The sequence below is a fragment of the Pygocentrus nattereri genome, chromosome 8 (assembly GCF_015220715.1).
Source record: "Pygocentrus nattereri isolate fPygNat1 chromosome 8, fPygNat1.pri, whole genome shotgun sequence".
NCBI lineage: Eukaryota > Metazoa > Chordata > Actinopteri > Characiformes > Serrasalmidae > Pygocentrus > Pygocentrus nattereri.
The window spans coordinates 7,665,916-7,693,844 of NC_051218.1; the positions used below are offsets into that span (position 1 = coordinate 7,665,916).

A 27,929-nucleotide genomic window follows, 5' to 3' on the forward strand; every position below is an offset into this window, starting at 1 on the left:
GACTCGTGTAGGTTCTCTGGTGGTTCTGGATATTAAATAAAATGTCTATATCTGTGTTGTAGTCATGGCGACGCCTGATTCCTATCACCACCACTGTAAAGACATCTGAACCATTTAACATCAAACCGCTCTGAACCTCTCTGATTTCATCTCTGAATTATAAGGTAATTGGTGGATTTTCCCTTTAAATAAAGGAAGGAGATCAACAATCGGCATCTTGTTTTAATTGCATATCTAAATCCAGTGTAAAGATTGGAATATAAAAACAGGTGTTTGGTAATTTTCTAAAAGACATTTGCATAAAATAATAAAATAATCAGTATTTAACACTTCGGTTTTATAAAATAGATTAATCCAAAAACAAATAATAATAACAATAATAATAATAATAATAATAATAATAATAATAATACATTAAAAAAAAACAGAATATGGTCAAATTTTTTTAAAATTCCCTGCAGTTTTTCAACTCCGAGGTCCACCTCTCTCATTTCAGTCACACTGCTGCTCGTACGCTCCTCTTTATTATTCATAAGGCTCAGATGGTTCAGATTAACAGTTCAGGCACCAAAAACAGTCGGAAATAAAACGTGGTGTGTTGTCCATGAAAGATTTTTCTGCCCCGTTCGAGGGAACTGGATGGATTTGGTCATTTCTAGTGGTGAAACTCTCCTGGATAACAGTCACTATTAAACATTCGAAAGAAAACAGACAGATTACTGTTCTTAATGATTATCAACTGATCAATAACCATGATTGCACTTGAAACAGAATCCAGGCTCCAGGCCCGCAAAATCCGGTTCTGCATGTGAGCCGCGGCCCTCTGGAAAGGAATGTGTCTGAAATCAGTGAAACATTCAGCTCTTAAAGAAACAGCAGCGAATTTCCTCCTGAAGCTCCACAGAGTTGCTCCTGCTCCTCTCCGCTTTCTGAAAAGGCACCTCAGAGTTTCAGGATGGATCTCAGTGTCAGTCTGAAGGACGAGCTCGGTTCCTCGTGATGTGGGAACCAAAGCAAACCAGATTTACTTCAGAAGAATCCAGTTATAAAATGTTTCAACAGTTTGAACTGCATGAGCGGAACGAGGCTGACCGGTAAACACGCACACAGCCGAGTTCACTGACCACTCAGCTGTCATCACAGCATGGTACGGTTCAATCAGAACAGAGGCTAGAATATGGTCCAATGTTCAGGTTTGGGGTCAGTACAGAGTGGTTGGAATACCAGGTTGTGATCTAGGTGCTGGATTTTGGTGTGGGTTCCTGTTTGGGATCTTGGTTATGGGGTTGGGATCCAAGTTTGGGTTCAGAGATAGGCTCCAGATTCTGGTTCGTTAGGTTTCTGGGTTTGGGTTTAGATTAAGCGTTTGGGTTCAGTACTGAGGGTTTGGATTCTGGGTTTGAATTTCAGATTTGACTTACTAGGTTTGCATTCTGGGTTGGATCCAGGTCTAAGTTCTGGGATAGGTTCCAGGTTACGTATACGAGTTCTGGGTTTGTATTCTGGGTTGGGTTGCAACCCAAAAACTGCAACCCAACCCAAAATCTGGATCTTTAACCAAATGCTGAACCCAAACTGGAATCTAAACACTGAATCCAAACCCAGAAAACTTCCAGATTTTGGTTCCAGGTTAGGTTTATGGGTTCTGGGTTTGGATTCTGGGTTGGGTTCTGGGTTTGCATTGAGTGTTTAGGTTCCCGGTTGGGTTCAGTGTTGGGTCCCAGTTTGTGTTTTGTTCAGTAGGTTCAGTGCTCAGAGTTGAGAATTTGCATGTGGGGGCTCAGTTTGGTTTTAAGGTTTGGGTTTCAGTTTGGGATCTTGGTTTAGTTTTGGTTCCGAGCTTTGGTTTCCAGTCACTAGGTTTTGGCTCCAGGTTTGGGTTTAGTGTTTGAGGGTTCACACTGAGGGTCTGTGTTTCAGGTTTGGGCTTGTTTTGCAGGTTTGGCTTTGGGTTCCAGATTTGAGTCTGGTTTGGCTTCAGAGTTCAAGGCTGGAGGTTGGTACGAAGTTTGGGTTCCAGGGTTGGATTTAGTGTTTATTCCTGCCTGCGTTCTCAGCCGTTGCCCAGCGTGCGCTCCAAGCTGCGCTGCAGATTCTCCCAGTTCCTCCAGAGCAGTGACAGCAGCAGTGCAGTGAGCGCCGTGGCCAGCAGGTGGAGCCGGCTGCGCAGGACGGGGGAGATGAATCTGGCCGCCGTGGAGACGCACACAAGCAGCAGCGTGGCGACGGCCAGCAGGACGCTGATCCCCTTCCCCAACAGCATCCGGCCCGCCTCCGCCTCCACCTGCACCGCCTGCTGCTGCTGCTGCTGCTGCACCTCCAACTTAGCCAGCCGTGTCTGACACGACTCCAGCGCCTCCTGGTGGACACAGAGGAACAGCTCTCAGACAGAGGTTTTCAAAATGCTTTCATAAAAACAGACCAATCCTCAATTTCATAGCAGGTTTCAGTTCGGCTCCAAAACCTGTGTTTTAAGGCTTAATGAATACAGTTTGTTTGGAAAGCAACCACAAATGAATAGAAACTAAAGTAAAAGGAGACCCATTAAGCTGAGCATGTGCCCACCTAAACAAACATTAATCTATATTTAAAAACACTGAGTTTGCATTCCTAGTTTTCTCTGGAATGCTGTTCCAGAGTTTAGGAGTGCTATAAGAAATGATTTTCCAGCAAGTGAGCAGTAAGAGATGAGCTCACAGTAAGCCCAGTTCAGCTGAATGAGGAGGTCCAGGCGGCTACTACAGTTCAGATCTGTAAGATGTGCCGCACTTGACCATTAACAGCTTTAAAAGTCATAAACAAGACCTTGTAGTTGATGCAGAATGTATCAGGAAAAAAAAGGAGAAGTAAATGAGCTAATAATAAATACGAGGGCAAAGCACCAAGACCATCTATAAATATCCATCTCTAATGTACAAAAAAAACAGCAATTTTGCAGCTTGTGCAAACAAAAGCATATCAGCTTAAATCAACTTTTCAAAATTTCTGCACAATTTAAAGGTTAAAATGTAAACAGAGTGGTTTGGTGAGAAACGCTCTGTTCTAGATTAACTTTGAGTCAGAACTGTTCACAGTGGTGGTGACAGGAACCAGACGTCCACCTCTAAAAGCTCCTCACAGAAAGTTCCTACATGAAATGGTTATGAATTCACTGCCTGATGACTGAGACCTATCACCTAAGGCAAGTGGCGATGGTGAAGTCCCATTTTAGCACATGAGCACTTTGAAACAGTAATCCATGTCTTCATTACATCTCGGCTTACAGTAATGCACTTTATTTTGGAGTCAGCCAGTCCTCCCTCAAACGTCTCCAGGTGGTGCAGAACGCAGCTGCCCGGCTACTAACGGGGTCACGCAAGAGGGAGCACATAACTCCCATTCTGGCCTCCCTCCACTGGCTACCTGTGCATTTTAGAATTCTTTTTAAGATTCTCTTATTTGTTTTTAAATCCTTAAATGGACTTGCCCCGCCTTACCTCTCTGAGCTCCTCCATCTGCATGTGCCCACACGGTGCCTCCGGTCAGCTGATCAGCTACTCCTGGAGGTACCGAGGTCTAGGCTTAAGCTCAGAGGGGATCGAGCCTTTTCAATAGCAGCTCCGAAATTATGGAACGAACTGCCAGTTTTTATCAGACAGGCCTCTTTGTCCACTTTTAAAACCAGCCTCAAAACCCACTTTTATTCCTTGGCCTTTCATTTAACATAATTTTTTATTCCTGCATCTTATTTGTGTATGGTTTTATTTATATTTACTTTCTTACTGTTGATAGCTTATATTATTTTATTGGTATGGTTTTATTGGTTTACTGTTCTATATGTCTGTGTTATACCTGCAGTGTTCAGCACTTTGTTGCAGCCTCTGTTGTTTTTAAAGTGCTTTACAAATAAATTTGAGTTGAGTTGAGTTGCTGTTTTATGATAGTTTAGAGAACTTAAACTCCATTCATGGTGGAGGGAGACATGCAGGGCGCTGTCCGGCAAAATAGTCCCCAAAAAAAGACGAATTATTCCAGATTTTCCACTATTTTCCATCATCAACACTCCATATAAACTCAGAAGACTCGTGTAGGTTCTCTGGTGGTTCTGGATGGTAAATAAAATGTCTATATTTGTGTTGTAGTCATGGCGACGCCTGGTTCCTATCACCATCACTGTAAAGACATCCAAGTCAGTAAGTTTCTCCACAATGAACGTTTCACATGAATCCACTCTCAATTACTTTTTTTTTTTTTAAACATCTGAGCCAATGAATTGTGCAGAAATTTTGAGAAATGGGTGGAATTCCCCTTTAAGCCTTCATATGCTTGTTTCAGGAGTGCCCAGTGTGACCCCAGGCTCTGTTTTCCCTTCTCTAGACACCTGTGGAGATGCTTGCGAGGAGCTTGTTGATTGGTTAATGAGCTGAGTCAGGAGTTCTAGATTAGACAGAGCACAAACAAGTGCTGCTACTACATCCTGCTCATGTACTGACAGAGCACAAAGGGTGGGCAATATGACGACATGCATCATTATTGTGATCAATTATGTTACAACATGTTTTCCTGAGCATATCGTGGATATTGTATCCCAGAGGAAAGAAGTCTTTCGTAAGACTGTGTCAGAGAAATAAAGCAGATCTCAGTATTATATTAATGAAGCATCACTGGTTTCTGAGATGTTTCTCCTGAACCCGAGAAAAGAGGAGATCGACAGCAGCGTCTCACTGTGAGACGTTCTGGTGGTGAAGGAGAAAAGTGTGAGTTCTCCTTCTGCACTGATGGACTGCTGAGAGGGTTCCATGATCTAGAACAGAGTTGAACAAGAGAACGATGAGATCTCACACTGTTCTTATGGAGATATTACACAGCTGAGACAAGTCAGACTCTAAAGAGTTAATCCACATGAGTTTTATTTCTCAGGAGCCAAATTTCAGAATCAGGAGAAAACAGCTTCAGTCTCACTCTGATCTCACACTGGACCGAACGGTGTCTGGGATAAGAACCAGAGATCAAGAGGAGATTCATTTAGAACATTTCTCCACTCTGAGAAGTACTTAAAGAGCACTGACCAACTACATGTTGCTTTACAAAGTGAGCATAATTTGGCTGTTTAAATTGATTTAGTGCAATAACGTTTACAACACTGAATAAAAAGCTTTATTAGTATTATTTTTTTAATTTATTTGTTCATTTTATTTTTCCACATACACTCTCCGGCCACTTTATTAGGTACACCTTGCTAGTAAAAGGTTGGACCCCCTTTTGCCTTCAGAACTGCCTTAATTCTTCATGGCAAACTTTCAACAAAGTGTTGGAAACGTTCCTCAGAGATTTTGGTTGGTTATTTGAGTTCCTGCTGTCTTTCTATCATCTGGAACCAGTCTGCCCATTCTCCTCTGACCTCTCACATCAACAAGGCATTTTCACACACCTGCTGCTCACTGGATATTTTCTCTTTTTCAGACCCTAGAGATGGCTGTGCATGAAAATCCCAGTAGATCAGCAGTTTCTGAAATACTCAGACCAGCCCGTCTGGCACCAACAACCACGCCACGTTCAAAGTCCCTTAAATCCCCTTTCTTCCCCATTCTGATGCTCGGTCTGCACTTCAGCACCACCTCTACATGCCTAAATGCATTGAGTTGCAGCCATGCGATTGGCTGATTAGCTACTTGTGTTAACAAGCAATTGAACAGATGTACCTAAATAAAGTGGCCAGTGAGTGTATGTGACACTACAGGTTCTATTTTGTTTGTTTCAGCTTCTTAAGCCTCAGAAAAAATAAATATCATAATGCATAGTGTGTGTGGAGTATTGCAATATAATATTTTTTCCCACCCTTTACACCCACCCGTTCTCAGCTGCTGCTACAGAAGCATCACAGAGAGCATCTTGACCTTCCTCAGGAGACTAAAAAGCTTCAGGACGTTCACATCTGTTATGGTCAACTTTACCACTGCACCACAGAGAGAGTGTTCCGAGTGTTCTGGCTGCTTGCAGGTTTCAGTGGATAGTCTTGGACGCCTTCCAAGCATCTCAGTGCGCACCACCCACCTCAGAAACAGCTTCTTCCCGCAGGCCATCAGGGCTCTTAACAGCCACCACTGACTTACTCTCTCACTTTCACAGTTAAATTGTACGTATTACATCCTGCAGCTTTTCCACTTCACTAGTACGAAAAGGTCTCCAAAAAAAGTTGATAAACACTGATAAAGTTTTACAAGAGCATCTTAAACAGGTAATGTGATCATGCTTTGGTATAGAAGGAGCATCTAGGAAAGGCAGAGTCCTTTGTGAGCATGGATGGCTGTTGCCTGCCAGTTGCCAGATTCCCAGAAAATGCATCAGCAAATAACCCAAACCAGTTCAAAAATGATATTCCTCAGCAAGGGATTGCAAGGATTTTAGTTATTTCAACTTCTACAGTCTACAGCATCATCAAAACATTCAGGAAACCTCTGCGTAAAGGCCATCAAACACTGCTTGTCACTCCATCCACAAAAGCAGAATAAGACTGTACTCTGCACAGTGGAAGTCAAATATCAATAATGTCCAGAAATGCTGTCGACTTCTCTGGGCTCCAGCTCGTCTGAAAACAGACTGATGCTCAGTGGAAACGTATATTGCTGTCTGACAGGTTACCCTTTTGGATTGTTTATTGTATTAGTGAGTAACTTGCACAACTGTGAAAGCTCCATTAACACTGAACACATTTTGGAGCAAGATATGCTGCTTTTTAGACTCCGTCTTTTTCAGGGACGTTCATGCTTATTTCACCAAGATGACATCAAGTGTTACACCAGCTGTGTAATCAGAGAGAGTGGTTGCTAAACTGACCTGCCTGCAGCCCACAACTTTCTCCTGATAAAAATGTCAAAATAACACAACGCAGGCCCTGTATAGATTAATACAACAGAAGAATGGCAAAAACATACCACTTTCAAACTGGATCAGTTTGTGTCTTCTGTCCTTAAATGATTATTTAGTGCTGTTAAAGAGAAAGCTGCTGTAACATAGTTGTAAAAATGCTCCTGTAACAACTTTTTTGAAATGTGTGTGTGTATATATATATATATATATATATATATATATATATATATATATATATATATATATATATAAAAAACAGAATTTACTAACCAATGCCTTTTGTTTTTTTATTACCATTTCATATACTGTCCCAACTTCGGAGTCGGAGTCCAGTTAGAACATTCTTCTATCTGTCCTCCTCAGTCCTTACTGCCAATAACCTGGACTGTTTGGCAGCACTTTCTTATTTGTTGTAATTTGTCTGGTGTATTAGCTACACACTTAACAACAAATGGTTCTTTAAGGGTTTTTAGCAAAAAAAAAAAAAAAAAAATGTTCTGTATAGAACAAAACACTCAATGAACACTTTGCATGACTAAACGGTTCTCTGCATGGAGAAATGATTCTTCCGATTGTACTGTACAATCTGTACAATACTGTACAGTACGCTACTGATGAAGGGTAGCACGCAGTATACAGCATATATTGATATGCAGTATACAGTATATACACTGGTACAGAATGCAGCACACAGTATAATATTTTAAAACATAGCATACTGTGTACTGTTCACTGCATAATTCAGTATACATGTGCAGGCTCTACCTAATAAGCGACATAAGCAGCTGCTTAGTGCCATGAGGCCACCAGGAGAAAAAGCAAAAAGATAATAGTATGTTTAAAAATATTAAATATTATTATGAGCCTAACTGTTTGTGTACTTTATTTAAACCACTTGTGACACTCATTATTTGGCCTTTTGTTTTATGGTAAATCACCAAGCAAGCTAACTGGTTTAGTCAACTTAGGAATGTTTATGGAAGACTGTAAATATAATTTCTATGTATGAATGTTTGGATTACGTTATGACTGGTCCTCATATACACACAGTAATTCAGCAAAGCCTTTTGCATGTTAAACAAACAAAATCAGACTTAATATAAATGAGCACAATGCGATAGCCAGAGGAAGAATTATTCTCTCTGCTTTATTTTAAACATGTATGCCTGGGCAAGTGCACAGGCAGATGGGAGGCCCCCAGAAAAATCCTGCTCAGGGCCTCCAAAATGCTAGAGCCAGCCCTGCAGGCTGTGTGTCGTGTGGTCATGAGGGAAATCAGAGGTCAGTGTAAACTGAGTAAATGCTCAGATCTTCTCCTCTAAAAACGCAGGCTGCTGAATTCTGAACTAGCTCACATGCGCTTAAGACTGCAGTATCAGTATGTGCAGTACTGTACGGTGCTCTAAATGTGGTTCTAAAAGCTCTAAAGCACTCCCACACAGTTCACTGCAGGGAACAGTGAAGAATCCCTCACCTTCTACAGCGACAGGCAACCGAGTGCCGATCAGTTTATAGCAGAGTAGAGTCCACTTGGAACACGGCGCTGTTAAACGGCCTCAGTTGTGCAAGAACAACATCATAAAACCTCCTGAACAAAGGTTTCCTCTGCACGTGAAAGTGCACACTCACACACACACACACACACACACACACACACACACACACACACACACACACACACACACACACACCTTGAACAGATTAGGTCTGAGGAGCTGGGCTGTGTGAGAGCTGCAGAGCTGCAGAGCTGCAGGCTTTGTGTTTTGTTTAACTCTCTTATGGTCAGTTCAGATGAATCCAGGGAGATGAGAGGACAAGCAAAGAGCGCAGATCCTCATGGGCAGTTTGACACCACATCACACCTTATACTGAACGTATAGACTGAAGAAAGGAGCATTTCTTTCAGAGGAGAAAGTCCAGCAAGTTTTATTCCTCCTAATTAGCCTGTGTGAACTTTAGCAACGTTAGCAACTGAACATCACAATCCCAGTTACACAACATCCTATTTCTGCGTTACACTGCACAGCACTGTGAGGAGCGCAGAGCCAATACTGTAATCATTTCTCAATGATGTAATACGAGATTGCATTACAGCAAAGTAAAGACGTGGAAACAACTCCAGGGCAGGTCAGTGCTGCTTTCTTTTTCACTGACTATAACTACACAAAACCATCTGTTGTCTCTGACTTTACATCTACAAGGTGGACCAACAAGGTAGGAGTGTCTAATAGAGTGGACAGTGAGTGGACACAGTGTTTAAAAACTCCAGCAGCACTGCTGTGTCTGATCCACTCGCACCAGCACAACACACACTAACACACCACCACCACGTCAGTGTTACTGCAGTGCTGCGAATGATCCACCACCCAACTAGTGCCTGTTCTGTGAGGGTCCATGGGGGTCCTGACCACTGAAGAACAGGGTAAAAGGGGGTAACAAAGTATCAGAGAAACAGATGGACTACAGTCTGTAACTGTAGAACTGTAATTAAAATCTCTCATATCGTAATATTTTCCTTTTTTGTCCAGGTCTGGTTTGCATACCTGCAGGTCTCTGGCCCTCTCGTTAGCCTGGTAGGCCACTTTCTCCTCGATGCTGGCGAGCTCCTGCTTCAAATTGGTCATCTCATGCTGGTGGAGCTCCAGCAAGTCATTCAGCTGCTCCTCCAGACGCTCCACCCTGAGACAGAGGGAGGCGGAAGCGCAGAGGGAGGGAGGGTGACCGTAGGAAACAACATAGACTATTAGAAAAGTGGTAATCAAATTTAGACAGGAACTTCTCAGCTATATATAGTTAATAACAGTCTGTTATGATTTAACCCCTAAAATCCCAGACTTATTACATCCTCAGCCTTATTATTCAGCAAGTAGACTTCAGACTGACCGGATAAATCTCAAGCTATAGATGTGCGAAATGGAAGTGTTTTAGGTTCTGGCCTCTCCAAAAGAAAAAAAAAAAAAGTTAAAATATTGAATAAAGCGTTAAAAAACATCTTTGAGTGTCTAACTTTATAATATTCTGATCAATACTGTGCAGGTTATTATAAAATTAAATAAAATGTATGAATATGACAAGATATTCAAGCTTTGACCTGCAGTTGCTCAATGGGTCTGCCAGGGGGCACCAACTCCTACTATTGTGTGATTAATTGAAATGAATAGTTCTTTTAAGATAAATAAATACTCAAAAACGCATACATATTAATTAAAATAGGAACTGTTATTATAAAACATAATAAACATTATTATAATTCCCTCCGATAAATAGAAATTAATGATGAACATTAGCCCACTATGCAGCTATTAGTTGGTGCCATTAGGCAGTTTGAATACGGTCATCCAAACTTTTTCTATAGTTATCTATGAGTAGTATGACTGCTGAGAATGCTAAGAACCTCTACATTAGAATGTCCCATTGCTCACTCTAAGCACTCAAAGCTAACCTGTATTTCTCCTCCTCAAGCGTCTGTGCCAGGAACTTGTCTCCTCCTTTCAGGTCCTCCTTCAGAGCCTCCATCTCCTCAGCCAGCCGGTTCTGAGACTGCCGGATCTGCTGGAGCTCCTCCAGCACCATGGAAATGGTGCCGTTATCCTGTGGAAGGGCTGCAGGGTTACCGTTACTGTCCGCAGAACCTGAGGAACCCACAGAACTCTCATCATCGCTGCGGTACTTGGTCTGGCCCACTATGGTGGCGCTCCCTCCGAGCGCCCGGGCACTGCCTTCCTCAAAACTGTTCTTGAGGTGGGCAATGTTGTCGGCGCTGCCAAACTTGTTGCGGATGAGGTTGGCGAACTCCTTGGGCTTGCTGAAGAAGAAGGGAGGAGACAGTGAGACTCCAGGGCCGATGGTTTTGATCTTGTCCAGGCGAACGTGCCGTCCGCTACTGTTCACGTCCTTCAGAGCTTCCTTGGACAAGTCTTTGGATAAATCTTTGGACACGTCTTTGGACAAGTCCTTCTGCAGCAGCTCCTTGGCCAGATCTTTAGGGCTGCTGTGTTTGGAGCCGTTGCTCTCGCTCTCCTTCAGCTTCCGGTGGTACTGCTCCAGTTTCTTCTGCAGCTGGCTGATGCTGTGCGCCGCCTTCTGGTTCTTCTTCTCAAAAACCTGTCTTATCCGCGCCACCTGCTGCTTATCCGCCATGCTGACCAGCTTGAGGAACTCGGCCACGTTCTCATCCCGTTCCATCTGCTCCACCTTCAGCTGCTCTGTCACCTTCAGGATCTTCTGCTGCAGGCTCTCCAGCTCCAGCCGGCCCCGCGGCAGCTCCTGCAGAAGATTGCTGGACTTGTTCAAGTTGGAATCTGAGCTGCCGCGGAGGATGGGCACCGGGATACTGAGCACGTATCCATCATTGTGATCCATCTGCAGAAACACAGAGAAAACACAGGGGTTAACAGGTTAAATGAAACACTTCCTGTAGTGCGTTACAGTCTGTCAGAGTGACTGTGTGGATCATATGAACATTACAGAGCTTTTTAAATGAAACAGTAGAAGCCATATCGCCATATTGGCACTGAAAAAATGCTTCAACTTCAAGACCCTCCTTTAAAACAAGCTCACCCATTTATCCCTAAATACAGGGCAGCCAATCACAAGAGAGATCATTTACATATATGTGTATCACAAACAGCCTATTTAACTGAAAGGAATAAAGACAGGCTGGAAAATGGTCAGGTGGAAATGAATTGGCCCACAAGAGACCCACAAATAAGCACACTCTTCAAAAAGAAAGGTTCTTTAGTAAAGAACACTCAAAGAACCCTTTGCATTATTAAACTGTTCTTTGCATGGTGAAATGGTTCTTCAGACTGATGGAGAATGTGTTCTATATAGTTCTGTATAGCACCAGAAAGGGTTCCACTACTGTTATGATGTCAAGCATGTGTACAGTAGCAGAACCCTTCTCAAACATGTGCTATACAGAAGCATATATAACGCATTCTCCATCAATCTGAAGAACCATTTAAGTCTACAAATGATTCTTTTGTTCTATGTCAAACCATGAACACTATCTTTACTAAAGAACCCTTGAAGAACCATGTTTTTTAGATTAGGGCTCCCAGGGCAAAATGTAAAATATGGACAAAAACCTGTAGAAATCACTGCTGCACTGTTTTTTTTTTATCTATTTATTATTCTTTTCTTTTTTATTCTCCTAATCTCTGTTAATCCTAATTTCTCCATTTGTTTTTCTGTATCTGTGTTAATCTGAGCTTCTGTTAAGACAAATTCCTTGGAAGTAAAATATTTAGTAAATCCAGTTCTGACCGATTCTGGTCCTCGGCCTCTGCAACTGGCTGGGAAATCAGACTATCAGAGGTTGTGAAGGCTGTCTCAGCCCTGAGGGACCAGCGCTCAGAAACATCACGAGGATCCAGTTATGCACTGAAGGAAAAAACATCCTGCTTTTCTCTCTGCGCCTGCAGACGCTTCCTCCCTCAGACATCCTGAGAGGTCAGCTTCAGCGAGTCAGCACAGACCCTCAGGGTCATCACCGCACATCTGCTCCCTGATGGCCTGCAGTGAGCAGCAGGAAGGAGGAGTCTCCAGGATATATACATCTAAGACATGGATGTCATCATTTCAATGTAAAGGGCCACATTCATCTTGTTACCTTATCTTTCTCCACTCAAAGTTTTTGTGTTTTTATGTATCAAAAATAGTCACAGATATTTTCTACATAATCATTTTCCAGCCTCCCTTTATCCCTTACTGTTTGTTACAGTGCCTTTAAGACTGATATATATTAATGAGATCTGTTCTGATTGGCTGGCTTCTACTGTGCTTTGTTTATTTTAAAAAAAAAAAGTCTGGGATGAAACACTCCTTATAATTTCAGGCTTGGTGGGCGTGGCTAAACAGCAGCAGGCTGAATGGGCGGGGCTAAACAGCAGCAGGCTGGATGGGCGGGGCTAAACAGCAGCAGGCTGAATGGGCAGGGCTAAACTGGAGACTAAACTGGCAGGGCTAAACTGCTGTAGGCTGAATGGGTCGAGCTAAACTGCTGCAACTGTGTGTGTGTGTACGAGAGTGTGTGCGTGTGTGTGAGTCAGTGAATATATGTGTGTGTGAGAGTGTATATGTGTGAGTGAGAGAGTGTGTGTATGTGTGTGTGGGAGTACGGAGCAGGTCTCGGCACGCCTGCAGGCTCCTACAGCTCTGTTTGAAGATCATCACTGAACTCCAGAGGTTAAGGAGGAAGTGTGAACCACAAAGAAGCTGCTCACATCTGAAACTTCATCTAGAAGGAAATAACATAAAAACGGACGCTCTCCATGTGAGCTGACCCTACCAGCTTCTGCTATACGCTGCTGACGCAGCATGGCGCCCTGCAGATGGACAGTAAAGCCACAGCTCAGCAAAAAAAATCTAAATCTACACTGCTGACCAGTAAACTTGACTGTTAATAGTGGGTGGCAGATATTTACTCACACCCAAAGACAGACCCACAGACACAAGCACTTTATTAGGAACACTACACTAACACAGGGCAGGGTAAGGCCTCCCTTTGACCTCAAACGTCTACTCTAGGAAGGTTTTACACTAGATGTTGAACATTGCTGTGAGGATTTGATTGAGCATTAGCGAGGTCAGGTACTGATGTTGGATGGTCATTTCTGGATCACTAGCTCATCCCAAAAGGTACTGGATGGAGCTCCATCACTCCATAGAACACAGTTCCACTGCTCCACAGCCCAGTGCAGCTGCTCCAGAGCATCCCATAATACTGGTCAATGTTTTTCAACAGCCCAGCAGACAGACCTGCAGACCGACCGACACTTCCCAAAGGAAATTTAGCAGATATATTTCATTTATTTATCACTTATAGAGATTAAACAAGCTGTGTGAATGCATGTGTCAGCAATGGCTGCACTGCTAAATTCACTCATTAGAATGCCTGTGTGTGAGTGTATAGATCATTTACTTATTTGAGGTTCTGGTCCATGCTGACGTGATCAGATCTGTTCTACCACATCCCAAACAGCTTCTACTGCATTCGGATGCTGGGAAGACCACTGAAGAACACCGAGCTCAACATCACGTTTATGAGACCAGTTTGAGGCTTTGTGACGTGGTGCTTAAATCATGCTGGAAGTGGCCATCAGAAGACGGTAAACTGAGACCATGAAGGGATGAACATGGTCAACAACAACACTCAAAAAAGTAAAAGTAAAATGACCAGTGAAGCGGAGAATAAATAGCCGAGATAGAAATAAAGCACTAAGTCACTATTCAAATGTAAGCAAATATGTGACACTGTCCATGTTTAAGGCCTGTTCTGAACTAAAAGTTCAGATTTGGTATTTTTAGTCTTATCTCTTCCACTGAAACTCGTGCTTAGACTCTGCCGTGAATTTGATCTGCTGATCAAGGCTTCAGCACAAACTCCTGCAGCTCAAATGTACACAGTCATTTAAGCAAAAGGATGACATACAGCACATACTAAGAAACTGGGCCTGTTTACAACATGTATTAACGTGTTTCGGAATGGGATCTTGATTGGTTTCCACTGCATGAGAAGCCAGCAGTAGGTGATCATCGTCTTGAAGTGAAATACAGGGAGATTCCCAGATTGACGGTCAATACATCATCAAAAATGTTTTTATCTATGAAAATAAAAAGGGATGATGGTATGAATAGGAATAAATTACAGTAGTAATTATCTCTTTCTTTTCCCTTCACAAGATTAGTCATTCGTTGCTTTCAGAAATGAAGTCAGTCAGGAAAAAACGGCCCCAAAAGTCACTAAGTCTAGCGGCTCAGGCAGGGATAAAGCAGTGATACGGTGAAAAGAATCGGTGGTTGTTTGAGCCCAAAATTCATATTCACAATAAATATTTTGGCAGTAAAAAAACCCATGGCTGAAGCCCAAGATCCAGCATATAAAGAATCATCCCATTCATGCAGAACTTACTGTTTATTATTAACCGGCTAACAAAATACAATGAATTCAAAAGCAGCACATGATGGTAAGCACTCCATAAAAGCAGTTTTATGACAGATTTTGTTTAAACATTTATTTTTTGCAATTTTCTCTCAACTTTGACCTACGCCTCCTGCAACTCCAACTGACCGTTGGTTACCATGATTTCATACAGTGAAATGGAGTGCTGCTTTTTATTTCATTGTATTTTGTTAGCCGGTTAACAATAAACAGTAAGTTCTGGACGAATGGGATGATTTGACCTGAATCTATATCTGCTGGATCTTGGGCTACAACCAAAACACAAATCAGATCCATTCCTGCTAAAATTGAAAGCCCTGGTGAGAAATCTCGTGTGCTTATTCTTATTTAATCTGTGCAGTCAGTCTGTGTATAAAATAGTATTTGCTTTTTGTGATAACTGTTCATTTGCAGGGACGGCACGGTGACGCCATAGGACAGCAAGAAGGGTCTGGGTTCGATTCCCCGGCTGGGCGACCAGGTGTCCCTTTTGTGTGGAGTTTTCATGTTCTCCCCGTGTTTGTGTGGGTTTCCTCCCACAGTCCAAAGACATACAGTCAGGCCGATTGGACATGCTAATTGCCCCTAGGTGTGCGTGAATGTGTATGGCTGCCTGGCCTGTGACAGATTGGGCGACCTGTCCAGGGTGACTGCTGGGATAGGCTCCAGCTCCCCCGAGACCCAGAAGGAGAAGCAGCTTAGACAATGTGTGTGTGTGTCTATTTGCAGCTGGTGTTATTCCACTTGTAAGGAACGATTATCCAGGAACCAAAAGTGGAGCGCATCGCTCCACGGTGGTGGAGATAAAACGTGTACTACTCTGCTCAATACTCAATTCCTATTGGTAATCGCCACATTATCTCGCTCCTTATTTGCACAAAGTTAAACTCTTTAAATTCAGCACTTTGCCAACGTTTGTGCCACCTCCTGTCACTGGAAACCAAAGCTGTCCTTCTCATAAGAATCTCTCCTGTCCTGCCTCCAAAACAAGCTGGAGAGCCTCAAACTGCAACTGACCCATGGGAGGTAATCGAGGAACTACTTCATTCTATTTTCACTCAGCCCCACAGAACCCAGCGTTCTGCACTGTCTGTGTGCCGTGTTATCTGCAGTGCTCCGTTATAACTGTTACAACAAAACTCAGCCCTGAGAAAGAACTACAGCAGCTACACTGGACAAACCGGCACGTTGTTCACTGACAGTAGCAGCATCACAAATTTAGTCGGGAATTTAGTCCATGTTTATAATAACAGTGAATCATACAAAGCCAGAAATCACATCAGGTCTATTAGCAATGCTGAACAGCTCCACTCGCTTTGTGGTTATTATGTGATGACTTCACTCATGCAGTTAGCTTGGTGCTGATTGGTGGATATAAGCTTCCATTACGTGTTAGCTACATTATCTAACTTCAAACACCAAACACATCCTGGCTGATCAGCTATGCTCAGGAAAAGTGGAGGGAAAAATGACGGAATTAGATTATTGCTTAATCTCAATGTCCAAGCTCCACATATCATCAGCGCTAATGACACTACTGCAAAACCACAAGCACTCAGTTTCAGGGAAATCACGTGGAGAAGGAAGAAACGAGGACAGGAGACAGAGAAAGAGAGGAGACAGAAACCGAAAGAGAGGATAAAGGAGGGAAATAGGAGACAGAAGAGACAGAGGAGAGACAGGGCAGAGACGTGGGGAGTAAGAGAGGAGATAGAGGAGAGAACGAGAGGAGACAGATGAGAGTAAGATAGGAGATGGGGTGAGACAGGGTAGAGATGGGGAGAAAAAGAGATGAGACAGAGGGGAGACACAGGAGAGAAAGAGAGGAGAAAGAAGAGAGAAAGCGAGGAGACAAAGGAGACAGAGAGGGGATGGGGAAAGAAAGAGAGGAGACAGAAGAGAGACAGAGGAGATAGAGAGAGGATGGGGAGAAAAATAGATGAGACAGATGAGAGAAGGAGAAGAGTAAAGAGAGAAGATAGTGGAGACAGAGAGAAGGACAAGGGGACAATGAGAGGAGACAAAAGAGAAAAAGAGGAGACTGAGGAGTGAAAGAGGAAGAAAAAAAAAAGTGAGAACAGAATTACAGAAGAAAGAGGAGAGAAAGTGGCTGACTAAGCTTGTCGTCCTCCTCCTTTTCTCTGTGCCTCAGTCCTGCAGGGCTCTAATAAAACTATCACTCTAATCAAAATCCGTCTGATCTACTCTCAAATGGCCAAATCCACCTTAAATCACCAGACAGTTTCTGAGAGACAGAGGCTTCATAAAGGGGGCGTGGCCTTCACTTTTACCACGGGAAAAGTGTTTGTGTCATTTTACAAAATAAATCTGAATCGTATCAAAATATCAAATCAAATCGTGGTGAAACACACTGACCGCTGCAGACTGCAGCTGTAACTGGACCGTCCAATCTGCTGCTCTCTAAAACTCACAATTCCTACATTGTGTTCTGCACAGCTGTTTTCGGAAAACACCATAAAGGACGACCCCTCCCTCAGGAAGCCACATGCTCCTCTATCAGAGCAGATAAATATGGACATGTTTTGTAGTGAGGAATGTTCTGCACACTGTCAAACACAGGAAAAGCATTTCAGCAGAACCCAATGTCCTGGAACGTCCTGTGAAGCAGTGCTGTTTAAAAGACCTGTAAAATCTAAACCAGGAGGCTTTATCATCTGAGGCTTTGCTGATGGTGAGGAACCCAGTATTCCCCTCAGTGGAGGAGATTTAGTGCTTTGGACTGAAACCACAGCTTGACTAATCAGCACTGAGGAGCCCAGACAGCACAGAGATTCAGACCAGAGGAGCTCTTTTTACAGAACCAGCACCATTTATACGTGCCGTCTGTTTGGAGGTCAATAAACTCATTCAGACGTGTGAGCAACTGATGGATTCTGGAACACCAAACCTGATTTTCTGCACAGTAACAATGCAACAGCGTGAACTCACTCTCCACCCATCACTGCTGTCCTTGTTGGTGTTAGCATGGAGCCTGTATGGAGCAGGATGGAAAAATAAAAGAGAAAGAAGCGAAAGAGTAGATAACACGAGGAGAAATGAGAGAAACAGAGGAGAAATAAGAGAGGAGAAACAGAGGAGAAATGAGAGAAACAGGAGAAACCAGAGAAACAGGAGAAACAAGAGAAAAGTGAGAGAGGAGAAACGAGAGAAGCAGAGGAGAAACGAGAGAAGCAGAGGAGAAACGAGAGAAGCAGAGGAGAATCAGAGGAGAAACGAGAGAATCAGAGGAGAAACGAGAGAAGCGGAGGAGAAACAAGAGAAACAGGAGAAACAGGAGAGAAACGAAACAGGACAAACGAGAGAGAAACAGATGAAATGAGAGAAACAGGAGAAACAAGAGAAACAGATGAAATGAGAGAAACAGGAGAAACAAGAGAAACAGATGAAATGAGAGAAACAGGAGAAACAAGAGAAACAGATGAAATGAGAGAAACAGGAGAAACAAGAGAAACAGATGAAATGAGAGAAACAGGAGAAACAAGAGAAACAGATGAAATGAGAGAAACAGGAGAAACAAGAGAAACAGATGAAATGAGAGAAACAGGAGAAACAAGAGAAACAGATGAAATGAGAGAAACAGGAGAAACAAGAGAAACAGGAGAAACTAATGTACACTTGTTATTGTCTGTGTTCCACTTTTGTGTGAACAGTTCCTCCAGTTACAGGACCCCCCTTCAGTTCATTGTTTGGAATTAAAATGATAGATTAGACCAAAACTGAATAACTTAATGAGTGTGACGATGCAGAGAGACTTATGGGAAACTATAAACCACCAAAAAGCAGAGAACTCTCAGTTCCTTTATTTAAATACGCTCTCAGAGAACGTCTGAAACCTCACACGCTATCACTTTAACACATTACTCAGAGTAAAGGTCCGTCACAGTCACACAAAGAGGAACTCTCAGCACCTCCTAGATCTTCAGAGAAGGCCTCATCATTTCTGTGAAATCATATCGATCATATCAGCTTGTAGAAACTGACCAGCTGCATGTTTCATGACAGTAAAATTAGCCTGTTCACCTGGATTCAGTCACAAACAGAAAAAAGCACTGCGTTCAGTTTTTGATGGAATGTTTTAAACGTACGTTCTTTTTTTCTCTGTTCCAGCTGATCGGACGTCTGAAAAAAATGAAAACATTGTGACACGTCATGCATCATAAATCCGTGAAGTATCACAATATATTTTTGCTGTGTTGCCAAGCTCTACTCATTACTAATGAGAGAGGAGAAACTGGAGAAACAGGAGAAAGAGCAGAGAACCAGAGGAGAAAGAGCAGAGAACCAGAGGAGAAAGAGCAGAGAAACAGGAGAAACGAGAGAACCAGAGGAGAAAGAGCAGAGAACCAGGAGAAACGAGAGAACCAGAGGAGAAAGAGCAGAGAACCAGGAGAAACGAGAGAACCAGAGGAGAAAGAGCAGAGAACCAGAAGAGAAAGAGCAGAGAACCAGAGGAGAAAGAGCAGAGAACCAGAAGAGAAAGAGCAGAGAAACAGGTGAAACAACTTATTTCACTGTTTTGTTTTGGAAACAAAAACAGTTGAACGGGCAACAGAAAATCGTCCAGTCAGGATTGTTTTCTTCGTGACATGTAATCCGTGATCTGATTATGATTTTTTGATGTGATTTTGCTCTGAAAGGCTTTCCCGAAGGTCAGAGCGTCAGTGTCCTCTCTCCCTCTCCCTCTCCCCGGAATCGCTCCAGTGTCACTCAAGTCAGACAGTCCTTTATTCCACACCGGCTGCCTCTGAGTGACACGACGGCTGTTCATACACAGCATCTGCACTGCGGAGCTGTTCAGCAGAACCACAGACTGGAAACTCTAAAGTTCTACAGACGTCACACAGAGTCCGACTCCTGTCGTCCAATGTGCTGCGCGAATGATAGAGGATGGTGTTAAAAGCTTGTGTGTTTGTTCACCCTCCGCAGTTTTCCAGCTTGTGATTGGGTCACTTTAAGCCTAAACCTTCTGAAAAAGCCTGAGTAGCTCAGAAGGTTTAACCACTTTTTAGTGGAATAACAGCCACAAATTATAAAGTTACTGAAATAAAGAGTGCAGCGTCTCCATACATTCAATATATACAGTAAATATCAGTGTGGATCATGTGGAACGGTTTCTCCGATATCCAAGTAGCAGGACATAGAAAAGCCGGAGTGGAGCTGGAGTGGCGTGAATACAGTAACACTGAGTGAGAAAGGTCTGTCGCTGCACTTCACTCACATGCTCTGACAGGCAGATATAGCCGAGCAAGCCCTCATTAGGCCTTCTCTGCAGGTCTAGAAGGCCCTCAGGGTTCTCCAAAAGACCTGTCTTAGTTTCTCTTGACGCATCACTTTTTTTTTTATTTAGACACACAGATACTGGGAGTAGAATAGTTAGATCAGCCCAATTCCTTCAAACCTTCCCCAAATTCCTCCATAATTGAGTGTGTGAGGTGTAATCAGAGAGATTCAGAGCTATTTAGCATGAAATCGTTCAGATGTCTTCACAGTGGTGGTGATAGGAACCAGGCGTCGCCATGACTACAACACACATATAGAACTTTTATTTACCACCCAGAACCACCAGAGAACCTACATGAGCCTTCTGAGTTTATATGGAATGTTGATGGAAAATAGTGGAAAATCTGGAATAATACGTTTTCTTTGGGGACTATTTTGCCGCACAGCGCCCTGCATGTATCCCTCCACCATGAATGGAGTTGAAGTTCTCTAAACTACCATAAAACAGCGTCTCAGTCATCAGGCAGTGAATTCAGAACCATTTCGTGTAGGAACTTTCTGTGAAGAGATTTTAGAGGGGGACATCTGGTTCCTATAACCACCACTGTAAACTCATACCAAACCACTTTGAATTGTAGAATTATGCAGGAATTTTGGAAAACTGGTGGAATTCCCCTTTGCAATGAGAGAAGATGGTTTCAGGCGGTGTTCTTCACTCTTTCTACATCAGACTAGACTGATTTAGGGAAATAAACACAGAGCTCAACTGTAACACAGCCTGCAGCCACGCATGTCCTCACACACTCACACAGCATCACTGAAACTGGGCTGCAGAGGGTGTGTTAGTGAAACATGCTCCAACATGCTCACGCTCTCCAACACCGAGGACGTCCCCAAAGCTACAGTAACATCTCAAACGCACAGATAACCTCCACTCGGCCAATCAGAGGGTCGATCGCAATTAATTAATTATCAACTAATTTAAATTCAAGTCAGTCAGACCTGAAGTGACAGATCAGCCATAAATAAATGGACACCTTCCTGCTCCATAGATAATCATTCAGTGACTAATAGTCTTGATTGTGTGGTTTATGACACTATGACTCACTGTTACCGATACACATGGACTAAATCAAGGCTTCAATACAGCCGCAACTGCTGTTTATCTACAGTAGTAAAGGTTCTATATAGAAACACTCAAAGAACCCTTTGCAGGATTAAAGGGTTGCCTGCGCCATTAAAAGGTTCTTTAGACTGATGGAGAACGTGCTTTATATGGTTCTATGGTTCAGCAGCATCAAAAACAGTTCTACTGTTACATTGTAAAGCCTGAGACAACAGAAGAACCTGTTCTACACACATTTTCTAAGCCGCAAGAACCTGTTCTATAAAGAACCAAATAAAGCACACTTTCCATCAGGGTTCTTTGAGTGTTCATCGGTCTATATAGGATCATTTTTACTAAAGAACCCCTGAAGAGCCATCTTTTTAAAGAGTGAACATTTTAAAAACACTATTAAAAACTGTGACCACAGTGATTTATACTCAGTATTTATCACTGAATCCAGTTTAACTGACTAATTATACCCTCTTTATAATGAAACACGCAGCTGGTCAGTTTCTATAAGCACTGATAAACATCATATGATCAGACAAGCATAATATTCTGTATTATAGCAGAATTTATCATCATACAGATGTATATTGTCATATCGCCCAGCCTTGCTTTGGCCCACGTTTATAGGTAACAGTGAGTCATTCAGCGCCAGAAACCACACAATCAAGTCTGTTAGAGATCGTGTAAAGGGCCACTCCACCCAAAACTAAAAATGCAAGCATTACTATGTCTGCTGTAAAGTGCCTGCTCTCTTCCTTCTGAGCCTGGAGAGGTTCTCCAGTTTAAAGGGCGGGACACCCCCCTTCTGATGGTGTGTGTTGAAGATGGGAGGAACTTTTTAAAAACTACAAGCCCTATCAGACTGGAACACATGGGGGCAGTTCGGTTTGAGTCTGAGTGTGAGTCTGAGTGTGAGAGTTTCATGCTGTATCAACTTTCATTACGTGTTAGCTACATTAGTCTCGTAGCCCCAGTGGGGGCTATTGGCACAACTATTGGTTCAAATTCTTTTCCAGCAGACCAAACAAAACTCTTCCCACCACAACTCTGCAGCACCAGGAGCTAAAACAACACTAAAACTGCCCCCCATAGCGTACAGCCCACCCAGACCTCTGAGCCATAGCACAAACTACTGACACTGCAAAAATAGTATGATCAAGTGAAATGGTCTCAGATCTAGTCGATATATCTAATATTTCCCACTTTGAGATGGTCATGCATTTATTATAGCATTATTTTCCTTATATTTCTAGATATTATTGACTTATTCCAGGTCATTATATTAAGTAAAATTCGCTCACTGTACTGGCAGATCATTTTTCTGGTTTCAAGCAACATTATCTGCCAATATAATGAGATAAAATTACCTTATAGAAATAAGGTAAATAATCTTAAATTAAGATTAAACTTAACAGGAAACATATTGGATTTATTATTTATATTTCAGATCGTTTTACTTGACAAGATACTATTTTTGCAGTGCAGAGACCAAAAACTTTACATCCTTACATCTATAATCATTTCAATAATAGGTTTCCTGTGTTACTTTCACTCCATACAGAAAGTAACACAGAATTTATGTTAAACCCAACAGCTGTGGATGTGTGTGAGTGAGTGTGAGTGTGTGACCAGTTCAGACTAGATCTCACACACACACACACACACACACACACACACACACACACACACACACACACACACCAGCACTACAGCAGTGCCAGTAACATCACTGCAGGATTCATTTAATATTAGTCAGTTTCTTCCGTGTCGCCCTTTAAAAACTCTCATAACTACACAACTTACATATTAGCTTCATAGTAGCATGTGAAAAAGTATTTGCTCCCCTCCCAATCTCTTCTTTTTTGCATATTCGTCACACAGGAATGTTTTCAGATCATCAGATTACCTTATTAGACAGAGGCAATCTGAGTAAACGCAAAATGCTGTTTTTAAATGTTTTCACTGAAGGTAAAATGCTGATCAGCCCTACCTGGCCAGATGAGAAAAAATAACTGCCCCCCCCTTAACTAAAATCAGCCAGTTAACCAAATTCAACTGACCATTGGGTTCAATTTCACTGCCACCCAGATGTGACCACCGCCAGACCTGCTGAATCTAAACACCACTTAAACAGAACCCATCTGGCAATGTGAAGCTAGAAGGTCACAGAAAGCATCACATGATGCCATGTTCTAAACAGATTATTCAATTCATAAGATATTCAAATCTACTGTCTGGAAAGGGTTACAGAGCTACTGCCGAGGCTCTGGGATTCCAGAGAACCACAGTGAGAGCCGCCATCCACAAATGAAGAACACTTGGAACATTGGAGAACCTCCACAGGAGTGCCCAGCCTACCAAAATTTCATCAAGAGTGCATCGTCGACTCATCCAGGAGGTCACAAAAGAACCCAGATGAACATCTAAAGAACTGCAGGCATCAGTTGCCTCAGTTAAGGTAAACGTATATGATTACAGAATAAAAAAGACGCTGGGCAAAAATGGCATCCATTGGAGCAAGCCGCAAGACACAAACCACTGTTGACCAAAAAGAACAATGGCTCATCTAATATTTGACGAAAACATCTAGATGATGAATCTAATGATTGTTGGGATAATATTCTGTGGACTGATGAGTCAAAGATGGGACTTTCTGAAAGACATGGGTCCCGTTATGTCTGGCATGAATCTAACACTGCATTCCAGCACAAGAACACCATACCAACAGTGAAACATGGTGGTGGTAGTGTGATGGTCTGGGGCTGCTTTGTTTCTGCAGGACCTGAATGACATCATAAATGATGGAACCATCAATTCTGCTCTCCATTAGAAAATCTTGACAGGTGGACATTCTCCTTCAGTTTGTGGCCTAAAGCTCAAGCTGTTACCCAGTCAAAATCCTGACCTGAAACCCACCAGGATGCTGTGGCAAGAACTTAAAAGGGCAGCTCATGCTCAAAAACCCTCCAGTAAAGCTGAATTAAAACAGTTCTGTAAAGAAGAGTGGACCAGAATCCCTCACAGTGATAAAGACTCATCACAAGTTATCACAAACGTGTGATCGCAGTTCTTACTGCCGAGGGTGGCAAAGCCAGGTTTAGGGGGGCAATTACTATTTGACACGGGTGATAGAGGTTTAAAATTAATCTCATCTTCAACAACTATTGGGGGCATAGAGAGTAGCCTGCATGGGGTTTATGGCACAGCCTATAGGAGGTAAATAGTACGGTCTATATGGGTTATATAGGATTGCCTGTATGGAGTGGTCCATATAGGGTATACAGGGGAAGCCTATATGGGGTTTATGGCATAGCCTGGCCTATATGAAGTATTTAGTTTGGCCTATACAGGATGTTTTGGGTAGACTACATAAAAAGGTACACTATATTACTAAAGTATTCACTCACCATCCAAATCATTGAATTCAGGTGTTCCAGTCACTTCCATGGCCACAGGTGAATATAAGCAAGCACCTAGGCCTGCAGACTGCTTCTACAAACATCAGTGAAAGAATGGGTTGCTCTCAGGAGCTCAGTGATTAGCAGTGTGGTACCGTGATCTGACCAATTTTCCTTGCTACTAAATATTCCAGTCAACTGTGAGTGGTATTATAACAAAGTGGAAGCGATTGGGAACGACAGCAACTCAGCCATGAAGTGGTCGGCCACGTAAAATGACAGGAGTGGGGTCAGCGGATGCTGAGGCGCATAGTGTGAAGAGGTTGTCACCTTTCTGCAGAGTCAATCACTACAGACCTGCAAACTTCATGTGGCTTTCAGATCAGCTCAAGAACAGCGATTCATGGAATGGGTTTCCATGGCCGAGCAGCACCAGCACCAAGCGCAATGCAAAGCGTGGAATGCAGTGGTGTAAAGCGCCTTTAAAAATTCCCACAAACACACTCCTACCCCTTGTGGAAAGCCTTCCCAGAAGAGCTGAAGCTGTTATAGCTGCAAAGGGAGGGCCGACATCATATTACACCCTATGGATTAAGAATGGGATGTCACTCAAGTTCATATGTGTGTGAAGCCAGACGACCGAATACTTTTGGCAGTATAGTGTATATGAGGTAGGCCTCGCACATTTTTGTGTTTCCCTGCCAAAACACACCTTCAACAAGAACGGGGGGTTCTTATATGGGGTGTATGGGATGAGATGTGTGGAGTGTATGAGGTAGCCTAAATGAGTTGTATGGGCAGTGTATGTGTGGTATTCACGGTTACATCACAACACAGTATGCTTTTCTGAACATATTGTCAGTACTTGTTGAACAAGTACACTGACCAAAAGAAAACAACAAACCTGCTTACTGTCTCAGAGTAACTCCACTGTAACAGGATCCTTATTTACAAAGCAGTGCAGGCTTCACATTTTTCCACAGAGTCATACAGAGGCAGACATTCATCTCCACGGCTCTTTACTATTCACTCTTCTTTATTCTATTAAACGTATCTTTATTTTATTTTTCTCATAGTTAAAAACTTGACTGACTGATTTATTGCCACACACGTTGATGGTAACTGTATACAGTGCAGCAAGATATATTCAACAAATAAACACACAATACACTGCATATACAGTAAACAATATACAATATACATTACAGGGGACCCGTGTATAATACACAGGAACGTCATCTGTGTGTCCTACAAAGGCTATAAACCTTACAGAGAGACTGTAATGACCCTCACGAGTTGAGTGACCTCATCACAGCAGGAAAAATGCTGATCTAGTCTTAGTTTTTAGCTCCTCTCAGAAGGAAGTGTCATACGCTGGACGAGAGGAATCTGTAGCGATTCTCTGTGCTCAGCTAAGCGCGGTGTATGAACACAGTCAGTGATATTCCAGTAATCTCTGAATCTTTACCCACAGTAACAGGCTGTGCTGTCTGGCCTGGTCAGTGTGTTAATGTCATACACGTGTGACTCGTCAAGGCTACCTGCTTATATGTGCTACATATTAAATAAAATGAAGTGATTCTGAACTGCATGTTTCATTATAAACAGAGCAGAATTGGTCCAGTTTAACTGGATTTAGTGAGAAACACTGAATAAAAACCACCGTGTTTGATAGTACTGCCCATATCATATCGCCCAGCTCTACTATGTAGATTATATAGGTATTTGAGGTGGTTTCTATGGGGAACACACACTTATGTATTTGTATCTATCTATTTACACACAATGTATATTATACACACATACATTTTATATATATATATATATATATATACATTTTATATATATATATATATATATATATATACACATTTTATATATATATATATATATATATATATATATATATATATATATATACATTTTATATATATATATATATATATATATATATATATATATATATATATATATATATATAGACAACCATTAGGCTTAAAACTGAAGGTTCTGTTTGCTTTGTGATGGGAACTGACTTATTGTTTACCATTAGAGACCACCCGTTTTCTATAGCAGACCTTTAGATCATAATAGTACAAGCTGAGTGAGCTTCAAATTTCAACACTTCCAGTAAAACTAGTTTTCACCAACTTCAGCTGAGAAAGCATCTAGTATCACTAGATAAGCTGGACAATTGAAACCAGAAGCACAGACTGTTTAAGAACGTTCCAGCTATTGGATAAGCTCGACCTCTGGGCTTAAAAGAGAACTCCACCGATCTTTCTAAACTCCTCCATAATCAAGTCTTTAAGATGCAGTGGAATGTGAAACGGTTCAGATGTCTTTACAGTGGTGGTGATAGGAACCAGGGGTCACCCTGACTACAACACACACATAGACATTTTATTTACCATCCAGAACCACCAGAGAACCTACACGAGTCTTCTGAGTTTATATGAAATGTTGATGATGGAAAATAGTGGAAAATCTGGAATAATTAGTTTGCTTTGGGGACTATTTTGCCGCACAGTGCCCTGCATGTATCCCTCCACCATGAATGGAGTTTAAGTTCTCTAAACTATCATAAAACAGCGTCTCAGTCATCAGGCAGTGAATTCAGAACCATTTCATGTAGGAACTTTCTGTGAGGAGCTCTTAGAGGGGGACGTCTGGTTCCTATCACCACCACTGTCTCAGGTTTACCACCACTGACTCAGGTTTATCTAGAACAGAGCGTTTCACTCCAAACCGCTCTGTTTACATCTTAACCAGTGAATAATGCAGTTTTGTGAAAGTTGGTGGAGCTCCCCTTTAAGTTATCTGCCTAACTGAAAACACACACACACACACCCTGCGAGCAGCTGCGACCCACATTCTTACACACACACTTGGCTTGTCAATTCGCCAGCTTCTTATTTGAACTCTCCGTTCCACCTTAAATGTGCTGCAGTTACAGTCTGGTGCATCGGCCGCCTGAATGTAAGTGCTGTATCATTTAAGGTGGAACGGGGAGATAGAATAAGAAGCTGGCGAACAAGCAGCAAACTTTCGACATCTTACCTCCCTGATCTCAGAGCTGCTCCGTGTGTGTGTGTGATAAAGTTTGTGCCCCCTCTTCTTCTCTGTTCTTGTGTCTTTTCTTTTTCCAGTTGATTATTAAACTGTTCCGCACAGCTGCAGCTCCAACGACGCACGGAGACACAAACAAACACCGGCGTAAACAAACAAACACAATAATAAACAAACAAACATGAACAAAGGAGCTCGGGAGCGAACAAACACGCTCCTGCTCAGTAAGCAGACTCCTTTATCTCCTCGCCTGGTGCTCCCAAAACAGGCGGGACTCCTCCGCGTCTCTCCACCCGTATTCCGACAGGCC

At 42.4% G+C, this 27,929-nt stretch overlaps 1 protein-coding gene across 1 annotated transcript; it reads right to left on the reverse strand.

Moving 5' to 3' along the window:
• Positions 1-207: 207 nt before the first annotated feature.
• LOC108439051 (transmembrane and coiled-coil domain protein 3-like) lies at positions 208-27,866 on the reverse strand. Its single transcript, XM_017717232.2, has 4 exons — positions 27,611-27,866; positions 10,292-11,211; positions 9,393-9,528; positions 208-2,359 (listed from the first exon to the last, which is right to left on the reverse strand). Exons 2-4 carry the CDS (start codon positions 11,209-11,211, stop codon positions 2,054-2,056), a joined length of 1,362 nt encoding a protein of 453 aa, XP_017572721.1. The 5' UTR covers positions 27,611-27,866; the 3' UTR covers positions 208-2,053.
• Positions 27,867-27,929: the final 63 nt, after the last annotated feature.